This window comes from Martes martes (genome assembly GCF_963455335.1).
Source record: "Martes martes genome assembly, chromosome: 4".
Taxonomy (NCBI): Eukaryota; Metazoa; Chordata; class Mammalia; order Carnivora; family Mustelidae; genus Martes; species Martes martes.
This window is the reverse complement of record NC_137891.1, coordinates 113,806,803-113,819,446: the sequence shown is the minus strand read 5'-3', so window position 1 is coordinate 113,819,446 and position 12,644 is coordinate 113,806,803. Positions and strand designations below refer to the sequence as shown.

General features: G+C 34.6%; 1 protein-coding gene across 3 annotated transcripts in view; it reads right to left on the bottom strand.

Moving 5' to 3' along the window:
- The window catches only part of EVI5 (ecotropic viral integration site 5), a 199,076-nt gene that overhangs the window by 130,890 nt on the left and 55,542 nt on the right, over positions 1-12,644 (bottom strand). For all 3 annotated transcript variants that reach the window (XM_080800425.1, XM_080800427.1, XM_080800426.1), the window contains 5 exons: positions 8,454-8,643; positions 7,570-7,794; positions 6,563-6,637; positions 2,301-2,426; positions 515-658 (listed from right to left, as the gene is read on the bottom strand). In XM_080800425.1, the coding sequence (XP_080656551.1) occupies positions 515-658; positions 2,301-2,426; positions 6,563-6,637; positions 7,570-7,794; positions 8,454-8,643 (760 nt within the window). The remainder of the gene's footprint in view (positions 1-514; positions 659-2,300; positions 2,427-6,562; positions 6,638-7,569; positions 7,795-8,453; positions 8,644-12,644) is intronic.

Below are 12,644 nucleotides of genomic sequence, written 5' to 3'. Positions count from 1 at the left end.
ATCAGGAAGTGATACAGAGGTTTAAGAGTGTAGGCTCCAGGGACATCTGGGTGGCTCAGTGGGTTAAGGCCTCTGCAGAGGTGCTCAGGTCATGATCTCAGGGTCCTGGGATCAAGCCCCACACTGGGCTCTCTCCTTGGCAGGGAGCCTGCTTCCCTTCCTCTCTCTCTGCCTGCCTCTCTGCCTACTTGTGATCTCTGCCTGTCAAAAAAAAAAAAAAAAAAGAGTGTAGGCTCCAGGTTTTGACTGCCTATATTTGAACAATGGTTACTACATTATTTACATGCTGTGTGTCCACAGACAAGCTACTCAACCTTCCTCTAAGTCTCAGCTTCCTCATTTTTCATCTATTAAATGTACTAACAGTACTTGATAGCGTTGTTACAGGTTTAAAGGAGAATATCCAGTAAGTAGTTTAGTATGGAACACATGGATCTCCTTTATTACTCTTCTCACTGCCCTGCACTAATGATTAACCCAACAATTCCTTTGCTCAGCCTGCCCATTAGCTTACCTCAGACATAAAGATATCAAATATCCTTGTTGCAATTGGTAATGGAAAAGTCGTAAGAAAGATCGTTAGAAACCAGGATGATGCATACATTGAGGTATGAAAACTCTGAGACTGAAAATGCACAAAGAGCTCCGGAAGATGCTCCTAAAGAGAAGAAAAGAATTAATTAAAACACAGTAAACTTGACCATTTTAAACCAGATTACTCTGTGTACACTAGATAAGCGCATACCAAACACGAAGATCAGGCATCACTTGGAAAAGTTAAGATGCAGAAATTGATACATTCAGGATGATGGTTAGTATCAGGGGAAGGGAAGGGGAGTTAGAACTTAGTCTGTACCTGTAACATTTATTAATAAAAATAACAAAACAAGTAAATAAAACTTTAATATTTGTTTGATCATATTGGTAGGAACATGGGTGTCTGATATTTTCAATACTTTTCTATAAACTACAATTATTCCAAAAAAATTTTTAAAGGAAGCAAATGCTATGCTCAAATACTTTCAGATGCTACCTACCTACCATTGATTACCTATCCTTACCTTCCTACCATCTCACCTAAAATACAGATGCTTCCTCAATTCTAGTAATTCAAAACAAAAATGACACATTAACTGAAAATAAACCAAGAGAGATTAAGGTTGGTTAAAAACAAGCCTACATGAGTGCCTGGGTGGCTCAGGTCAGGTCTGAACTCCCAGTCCCACAATGAGCTCCCTGCTGAGCAGGGAGTCTGCTTCTCCCTTTCCCTCTACTCCTCCCCACTCCTCATGTGCACTCGTGCGCTCTCTCAAATAAGTAAATAAAATCTTTTTTAAAAAATCCTACCATTTCAGAAAGAAAAATTTAACTAAGAGTCATCTCAAGACCTACTTTGTTATTTTCTTTAAAATGTGCCAACATTTTGCATATCCCTTTTTCCCCGCTGACACATACAGAAGTAAGGATTTTGAAATTCTTATAGGTAAGGTTGCCCCAGGAAAGGAGACTTGTAAAATGTAAAAAGCTCTTATGTCAGCTGAATCATTAACCCATATTCTTGAAGTTCTGCTTATCTAACTGAAATTTAAGTAAATGAAAATATTTACACCATTATATTACCGGATAATACAGTAAGCTAATTTATACAATATATATGTATTAGTTAATAATATATATATCTTAATCTACTACATATATATGTAAATTAACTCCAGAAAGGCAAAATATTCCAAAAAATATTTTTCACTTTATTTTGATTCCTCTCCTTCTCTTCTATACACCCTCACACAGTCACTAGACACTCAGTCTTAAACTAGCAACATAAAAGCCTTATTTTAAGAAAAGATTACAGGCTAGCAAAAGAGTGAGATAAAAAGGGAAAGGCAGGAGAAATGACTGAAAGAACCAGAACAGACAAGTCTCAAAGGAAATTAAGGGATGTCAGTGTCATGTCATGAGCTCCTATGACAGCACAGTCTACATAACAATAGAATACAATAAGGCATAAAAAGGAAACTCATGCATTTAGGCAATGTGGTTGTGAGAGATTTGGTACAAATGCTTTAAGTCTGAATATGAAAACGGCCGTCACGTTCCAGACTGTGATCTACTTGCAAACAGCATCTAACTGGAAAGTAGGCCTAAATTGTGTTAACCAATCAACAAATGATCACATGATTAAAACACTAATTTTTCAATTGCTATAATGCTTTTAACATTAAATTTGCTTAGTTGTCAATCAAACCAAGATGATGCAAATATAAAGGCAATATGCCTTTTTGTTAACACTACAATTTTACCTGTATCATGCATTCAAACTGGTACATACAAAGCCCCAATTCTGCCATACTTGGTTTAAAAAGTTCACGAAGTCTATAATCTTGCATTAATTTAACAAATACACAGAAAGCTTCTTCTTCTGGCATCTACATTAGGAGGGGAAAAAAAGGCAAACAGGTTAATGTTCTGTGATACACAAATAAGCTAAATTCTATTTAAACTAAGTACCCCTTATCTTTATATAAACACTGTTTTAAGTGGCCATGTGATACACTGTTAAGAACAATGAAGGAGGAATCAAAAGGTTTTAATCTCCCATTCTTAGAATGAGAAATCAAACAAATCTTATATCCTGTGAGACTAACTGCCTCACTTGCCCAACTCATGAATTCAATCAACCAATATTCATTTAGAGCCAGATACTTCTGTTGTTCTGGGTACAGACCAGTGAACAAAATAAACACTTTACCCTCATGGAACTTGAACATCCTACCGGGGGTAGAGAGACAATACACGTAATAAACCAATTAATATGTAAGCCAGATGGTTTTGAGTGCTACAGAAATAAAACAGAGTAGGGTAACAGGAAATGCTGGAAAATACTGCTACTTATGTAGGCAGGTTAAGGAAAGCCCCTTGATAAGAAAGCACTTGAACAGAATAATGAAGAAATAAGGGAGCAACTGAGGAAAGAACAGTGCTGGGAGAATGAATAACACAAGACCTTGAAGTAGAATCACAATTGGCATGTTCAAGGAACAGCAAATAGGAAACTACTAATTAGGAGGAATTCTACAAGTGGCGGTTAGGTTATGAAGGAGAAATACAGGGAACCAAATTACATAGGGTTTTAGAAGCCACTGAAAGGATGTGGACATTTGCCTTATGTGAGATGTGAAAACTTTCAACAAGCTAGCCCCCTCAAGGTTCTGGAAACCTTATTTCCAAAATTCCTTAGAGACTTACACTATCCCTAACCCCTCCCAACTTGAAAGTATATAATCCTCCACTCCTCATGACCCCAGTGCAACTCTTTCTGCCCATGGGTCCCGTTCCTGTGTTTTAATAAAACCATCTTTTGCACCAAAGACATCTCAAGAATTCTTTCCTGGCCGTTGGCTTTGAACCCAGTATTTTTCCTACATTATTCATGGGGCACTCTGCCACCTCCCTGTGCTTCCTTCCTAACTGTCTATTCCCCATACAGCGTGGAGCTGCCAGAGTGATTCTTTCAAAGCATGAATTAGATCATTTTACTCTACTGCTCAAAATACTCTAGTGGCTTCTCATATCCTCAGTAAAAGCCAAAATCCTTACAAGATCCTACATTACATGACCCCTTACTACTTCTCTAACCTCTTCTCCTCCCACTATCTTTCCCTTTGCATTCTGCCCCTACCACCCCTCATTCTAGTCACAGTGGGAATGAATAAATTTTTTTGTCTTATAAGAAATTTTTCTTTTCAGAACATATCAAAAAAAGTTTCATTCTCTTCCTCCTCTGCAATAGTACTGACATGGGAACTGACAGTATGTTTTAAAAAGTAAGTTGAGGGGCACCTGGGTGGCTCAGTGGGTTAAGCCGCTGCTGCCTTCGGCTCAGGTCATGATCTCAGGGTCCTGGGATCGAGTCCCGCATCGGGCTCTCTGCTCAGCAGGGAGCCTGCTTCCCCCCCCCACCCCCAGCGCCTGCCTCTCTGTCTACTTGTGATCTCTCTCTGTCAAATAAATAGTTAAAATCTTTAAAAAAAAAAAAATTAAAAAAAATTAAAAGTAAGTTGAAGTAATTGAATAAAAGCCCAAAAGGAAAAAAAAAAAAATCAGTGGGCCATTCTCAAAAAGATTGAAACAATGGTCACAAAATGAAAAAGTGTGACACCAAGTAAAATATAAATATGAAGAACAATCACCTAGTTGTTTTATAGCCACTCATTTATTTTAGAATCTGGGCCCTTGAATCTCACATCAATTGCACTACTACATACTTTCTCCATGACACTGACTTAACAAGAATCCATGCCTTTTGCAAAGGTCTAATGGGAACAAAAATATACCTAATTTTATAGGAGTATTAAAATATACACAAAGCAGGCACCTGGATGGCTCAGTTGGTTAAGCAACTGCCTTTGGCTCAGGTCATGATCCTGGAGTCCTGGGATCAATTAGAGTCCCACAATGGGCTCCCTGCTCAGCAGGGAGTCTGCTTCTCCCTCTCACCTCTCCCCTCTCATGTGCTCTCTCTCCCTCCCCTAGCTCTAAATAAACACCCCTCCCCTAGCTCTAAATAAACAAATGAACCCTAAAAAAAAATATATATATATATATACACACACACACACACACACACAAAGCATATATCCAGCAATTTTAGTTATTTTTTTTTAAAGATTTTATTTATTTATTTGACAGAGATCACAAGTAGGCAGAGAGGCAGGCAGAGAGAGAGGAAGGGAAGGAGGCTCCCCGTTGAGCAGAGAGCCCAATGCAGGGCTCAATCCCAGGACCCTGAGATCATGACCTGAGCTGAAGGCAGAGACTTTAACCCACTGAGCCATCCAGGTGCCCCACTTTTAGCTATTTTAAAACAACATACACTAATTACGCTAACTTTGCAAAAAATTTTTCTCAGACTCCAAGTTGTGTTGCCAAGCTGTTAGAGGCAATACAGCAAAGGGTATAACAGAATAAGCTTTAGAAACAAAGACGGGGTGCTTTCGAATCTGGCTACATTGTGCTTTCTAGCTTATAACCCTGGGCTGGAAAATTATTACTATGGTAATGTATTAGCTGTCACTGAATACTAGCTAAGTAAATTCATCACTAAATAAAAGTACCACTACAAGCCTACAGTATCCTGAAGGAAAATGTGATCTCTCCTGAGGATTCCTACAGAGCTAGATCTGCTGTTATGAGATTCCTAACTCAGGTAAGGAAAAGCTGCTCTTTAAATCCTCAATAGAAATGACTACAGAAAGATTATTTTGGAACTAATATGAAAGTAAAAGGCATAGAATTATGAAAAAAAATCACTGGACTGATAATAGGAATGCTTGAGTTCAAGAGTAAAAATCCTACCAATATTAACCAATTACAAATTAAGAACAATCACAATTGTACAAAACCGTTATACCTCGATATTAACAAATCTAGTTTTGTTTTTATTATTTACAATCCAATGTCACCTAGAAATGGACATCTGACATCAGTGTCTCTAACATCAGGTTTTTTTACTCAGAAAAGTAGTGTGACTATTACAGAGCTTTAAAACTCAGGCAGAACTGTTGGGAAATTGAAGAAAGTATAGGGGAAGGGTTTCAGATTCCTACTCCGCTTTTATCTACCAAAGAAAGTGATCTTGGGCAAGTCCCTGAACTTTTATTGCATGTCTACTATGTGGCAAACATCATAATAGGTTTTTATATTTATTATCTCATATGACCTCACAATGAATCTTAAAGTAGACAGTATTACCTAATTAAAGCTCAGAGAGAGATTAAATAATCTAGTCCACATTCAAAGAATTCAGGGCAGTACTGAGATGCAAAAACCAGCACCTATATATATACATGACTCAAATCAAGCTATCTCCAAGGTTTCTCTTCAGATTACATTTTAGTATGAGAATAACATAGAGTATGATGGACTTGAGAAAAAAATTTCAACAAAGGTGAAAAGAAAACACTACTTGCCATTTCCCTTCAAAGATATAAATTGATGACCCTGTCCCTGACTCTGAAAACATCCCACCCAAACCCACTCCAAAATTATTTGCCTGTAATGGAAATATAGGTTTTATCTCTGCGACAGTAAGAGTAACTGAGGACCTCTGTTTTAGAGCCTATACCAAGATAGGCATAACAAGCTCTCAACTCTATGACAACCAAAATTTCTGTGCAAATTTGCAAAGATGTATGATATTAGTAAGATTTTTATACCAACACTTTAGTCATGTCCTCCTTGGTTCGGAAAAGATGAGTTCTTATTAAATATTGACATATAAGTTAAGATTTAAAAGTAGATAGAGGCTTTAGTGGAATATTATGGTCCAAATGTAGATACCAAGAAGTTGAAATTTTGTTTAGTAGCAGGATATTATTGTTTACATGTTATTTTCAACACTTTTAATATTTTAAACAGCAAACTAAATATCCCTATTTAAATTATGCCTAGGGAAAAATTCCCACTATCTAATGCTCAATAAAAACAAGGATGATATTTAAATTCTCCAATCCAACTTCAATAAAGAACTTAATCAGACATTGAATACTTATACTAAACTTACCTGCATAAGCAACAATCCAACTATAAAAGCGCTTCCTTGACAGTAACCAACCTCACGATCCACTAAAGAATAGGCCTAAAAAGTAAAAAACGTTCAGAATACTTTAATATGATATATCTTCCTTCTCTAAAAACCAAACAATCATGACATAGTGGAGTAAAGAACATTTTTCTTACAAAAGCTTTTGCATGCTGTTATACAGGTTATCCTACAATTGTTTATAAAGTACATGATTTATTATATAAATTTATAAATATTTATAAATAATTATAAATATTATATTATATTTAAATATTTAAATATTAAATAGTTAATAATAAAAATTAAATATTTATATTTAATTAAATATTAAATACTCATTAAATATATAAATATAAAAGTAAATGATTATATAAAATTTTCTTTTGACAATTTCCCAATTAGAAATTGACAGCTCCTAAGGACAAGAAAATAAAGGAATTTGTACTCAGTGAAGTAACAAAGTTTAAAACATGTTTATCTGAGATAAAACCAGAGTAAGGTTATGGTAAAGCATTGGAAAAACTGAAATGGTTTAAGAAGAAATTAGTATTTCGCAGAGGTAGTTGAAAGGGAAAGGAATTATGAGAAGAAAAAAGGCAATATTGAAAGAAAAAATTACAATGGCAAACACTTTTAAGGGCTAAGAAATTTTAACAGTGCTGGCCACAGCAAGCAGAAAATTTTGTTCTGGATTGTAAAACTCACAGAAGATAAATTATCCATTTTCACAGATGATCGTTCTATGGTATATAGTGATTTACAGGTTATTTGATTTCAACCAACAAGTACAAAGTAAAGTGATGGATTTTTCTAAGTTCTCCAAACTAGACAGTAATGTAGCATCATATTAAAATAAAGCAGAAATTAGGCTAACAACAAATTTTTGCAAAAGAAACTCATTATTGTGGTGAAGGTTCATGCTTCATTATATGTATAATTTCAATCTTCTGAGAATTCATTTCAAAAAATGAATAAACAGAACTTACCTTCATTACATTAAATAAAACCTCCTGTCCAAGGCTATCTTTTTCCTTAAAAAAGTTGTGTTCAGGATAAGTTCTAGCAATGTCCCTTCTGATCAATTTTTCACACGGTGAGGTCATTTTCAGGAGTTCTGAATACTGATCCTTGATTGGCATACTTTGTGCACTGCATAAAAGTTGCCAAACTATTGCTCTAAAGTGGTGGGGTATCCCTTTACGAACAAGCTCCTAAAAATAAAAAAGTAAAATAAAAATTTTTAAATGAACCATTTAAGTCTCCTACCTTAAAAGCCAAAGAAGACTTACGGGGGAGGGTGTTGGAATGGGGTAGAACACTTTATGAAATTTATAATTCACAAAGCTACTCTTAAGACTAGGGAACCTTTTACCCAAGGCTAAGACTTGGCCCTTGGGTGTGTCCTATTCTGGTCAGAGAGCTACAATCCCATGGATAAATTCTTGACATTTCTCCCAAAGTATGGCCTCTAAAGCTATTAAGGAAGTAACTGATAATCTGCAGAGCTGTGAATGAAAGCACAGTAACCATTACCCTTCAAAGAGGTGTTTTAGGCAAAAAAAAGTAAAATACCAATAATTCAAAGATGTCAGATGGTACAACTTCATTCCTGAATGTATAAAATGCGAGGATTTAATCTCCAAAATAATTTTCAGTTATATATTTCTACCATTAGGGGGCATCTATAAAAACTGATACCTGTAAGTCAAAACTTTAATGGGCACAAATAAATGAAAACATATAAAGTAGAGCTCTTTATTACAGCACTTGCAAAGTACTAGAATCTGATTTTTTTTTAAATCTTCTATTAATCCATGCCTTGATGCCCCTTTGGAATAAGAGGAAGAACTTCAACAAGGAATATGAATACCTTAACTTGCTTTTCCTTCTTTTTGCGTACATCTTCCCATTCATTAACAATTCTTCCCCAAAGAATCCAAGAATCTTCTTCAAGGTGGCTGAGGTTGCTAGAGGCTGATGAACTTGATACAAGGGAGGAGCCACTGTTTCTTCTTGACCCATTTACAGATCTTAAAGACTTACTATCCGTCTCTAATAATCTAAAACATAATTAAAAACTGCTCAAAATCTAATTTCACAGTGACACTAGATGTAGCAATGATGATATTTAGAGCTTCACTATAGCCATGGTTTTAGAATATGCATAATTTCAATAATATCTGATTGGCATCAATAAAATTACTGCTATAATTTTTTTCATCTAAGCATAGCAATTTCAAAAACATTTTAAAGACTATTTATTTATTTAAGAGACAGAGAGAGAGAGCTGGGGTGAGGCAGCAAGGTAGGGAGAGGAAGGAAGTAAGACTCTTAAGCTGACTCTACACTCTCACTGAGCACAGAGACTGACATAAGGCTTGATCTCACATCCCTGAAATCATGAGCTGAGCCAAAACCAACAGTTGGATGCATAACTGACTGAGTCACCAGGCGCCCCACAATTTCAGAACTTGACAGTAAATTACGTTAAATATTTTAGTGCTATTAGTCCCATCATAATTTCCCTTCATCTCCACTACAAATACAAATTAGGAGAAATCTGGTAAGAAAAATAGTTGGGGAAAGGGGCTTCAGGAAAAAAGAAATTACAGTTGGAACAAGTATAAAAATTCTATGAAAGAACTAACTCTAACATGTTTAGAATATGTCCTGGGCTAGAAAAAAGCAAGGCAGAGCCATACAATCATACAAATCCCTTCTCTCTTTTTATTTTTCTCTACCCATATATAAATCTGCCCAAACAAAGTGTTTCATTTGGCCATGCAGTGTTTTGTATAAATTCAACAATTATTAATATTAAAATTAGAAGATTTCACTTATTTGTTTATATACATATATATTTATATTTATTTACAATTCTGGGGATTCTCTTGAAAAATAAAAAGACAGGGCAAAACCAGACCCATATTTCTGCATAGGAACAACAAGGTATAGCAAAGTAAGAGCTTCTTCCTTTAGATGGAGGACTTTAACCCACTCCATCTCCACAATCCCTGCTCTCTCTCAAAAACTCAGGCCTCTAACAGCTGTTATTTATCACTGGGTTCGCACTCTCAAACTAACACTTCTTCACTCTTAAGGCCCTATCACCTTTGTGTTTTCTTATCTGTTGAAAGATGAATTAAGATAATTTCGGAGACCAATTTCATGACTTACCACAACATCAAACCCATTATTTCTTTCATAAAGAAACAGTCTATAAAGAAAGCTTAGAAAATGTGGCTCCATTACTATAAAGATGTAAATTACATGTATTTCAAATAAGGGTCCTAAAAGATCTATTTGTTTTTAACATGGCTACTATTTACTTCCAGTAATTTCTTGAGAAAGTCATCTGCTTAGGATATAAGAAATGCTCCCAGTAGTAATTTAAGATAAATAAAAACCAATAAAGAAAAGATACATATGTGCCAAACTCTACTAAACAGACTATAGAAACACCCTTTGTATGGGGAGATTTATAACTTACTCATCCTTATATCCCTAAGAGCATTTAACTTGATTCAAAGTAAATAAATATTGACTGAGTTGAAATAAAATCAAAATTCCCATATTAAAAAAAACTTCAAATCCCAAATATATCATATTCAATAATACAACGTAGTAACATAAATTGAACAAATTCTAACCTTATTGATGGGATAATTTAATACATTTCCATTTCAATAATAATTTATAAAAAAGGTCCAAAATATTGATAGAAACAGAAAAATTTATACAACCAAGCTAATTAAGGGCCAACTATTTGCTATATTCTTTATTAGAAAAAAATAATGATGTTTACTTAAACACTGTTTTTTCCCTAGATACTATTTCAGTAAGTCCACAATATATCCTATGGAAAAATTAGTATATATATGTAAATACTTTTATGTATGAGTCTAATCCCTCAGAACTCTAAATGGGATAGAGAAACAAACTTTACTGAAACAACTTGAACCTAAGTCCTGTCTTTCAGATCATTATTCATTGAGTGCTTGCTATATGCCAAGTAATTAAACTACAGTGCTACCATCAATAGAGACATGCCGTTAAAAAGAAAATAACTATATTTCCTAAGCTAAATATAACTTTGAGATATAATGGAAGTATAGATTAAAAAGTGCTTAAAACAGAAGGCTTTTAGAGTCAGAAAGGTCTCAAAAATTGCCAAGCTGTAACTTCTGGTAAAAGCAGGAAAGCCAAGTACAATCATGAGTGAGTTAGAGAAGAGGGTAAAGCAGTTTATCTTCAGAGGACAGTGAAATAACACTAAACAAATACACAGAACGGTAAGAAAAATGTATAAATGAAGTATTACAAATAAAGATATGTTATTTAAAATACTGTCCCTGACTTAACTCACATGACATACAAAAATGACTCAAATGGACAACAGCCATGAATATAATTGTTAAAACTACTAAAACTCCTTGAAGAAAACAGGAAAAAGCCTTTACAACCCTGGAGGAGACAAAATGTGTTAATGAGACACAAGGAAACACTAACCATAAAAGAGAAAACTGATTAAAAAATAAAGTGGACTTTATCAAACTTAAAAACTCTGCTCTTCAAACGATACCCCTGAGAAAATGAAAAGGTAAGCCACAGACTGGGAAAAAAATGTTCTCAGCATATGTATCTAACAAAAGATTAGTATCCAGAATATACAGAGAACTCTTAAAATCAATAATTAAGAAGGCAAAAAACATAGCTGTTTAAATGAGTAAGAGACTGAAAGTGATACTTTACAAAACAAGATAATCAAGTGGCCAATAAGCAATGGGACATCATTAGTCAGAGAAATGCAAGTTAAAATCAAATTATGTATACAGTAGAATGACTACTATTTTATAGATTGACCATAACAAGTGTTGGCTAGGATGGGAGTAATTGTAACTGTCATATACTGATGTCATACTTCAACCACCTTTTAGAACTAAATACATTTTCATATGATCCAACAAGAGAAAGACTTGTTCACAGAAGCTTTATTCATAATAGTTAAAACCCAGAAACAAACCAAATATCCAGAAAAAATAAGTGATCAAATTATGATATATTTATTCATTGCAATATTACTCCTCGATAAAAAGAAACAAACTGCTGATACATATAATAACACAGAGGAATCTTATAAATGTTAGGTTGAGTGAAAGAAGCCAGATGCAAAAAAGCATATACTACATGATTCTGCATATATTAAGTTCAAGAACAGTGTAATATAGAAGAAAAAACAGGAGTAAGTCCTCATGACTCTGGGTTAGGTAAAGCCTTCTTAAATTTGACACCAAAAGCACAAGTGACTAAATAAATCTATACACACACACACACACACACACACACAAACTGAACTTAACAAAATTTAAAAAAATGTTTCACACCTTCCTGGATGCCATCAAGAAAGTGAAAAGAAAACTCACAGAATAGGAAAAAATATCGGCAACCCATAAGACTTATATCTAGAACATATAAGAAACTTACAACTCAGTGATAAAGATAAACAAGCCCAACTAAAAAATGGGCAAAGAACCAGTATAGACATTTTTCCCAAAAAAGATATACAAATGGCTAATAAGCACATAAGAAGTTGTTCAACATCACTAGTCATTTGGGAAATGCAAACCAAAACCATAATAACACACCACTTCACAACCACTAGGATGGTTGTAATCAAAAAAACATAATAACAAGTGTTGGTGAAGAAATGGAGACAATAGGAACCCTTAGATACCACTTATGGGAATGTAAAATGGTAAAACCACTTTGGAAAACAGTATGGTAATTCTTCAAATAATTAAACAAAGAATTATCATGTGAACCAGCAATTCCACTCCTATGTATATAACCAAGAGAAATGAAAATCTGTGCCTAGGAAGGGATAGGGGGTGACTGCTAATGGACGTGCAGTTTCCTGGAGTGACAGGTACACAACTTACACAACAAATGTTCAGCATTATTCATACTAGCCAATAAAGTGGAAACAACCCAAATGTCCATCAACTGTTAAATGGATTAAAAAACACTCATGTAGCCATATAAAGGAATATTATTTGGTCAT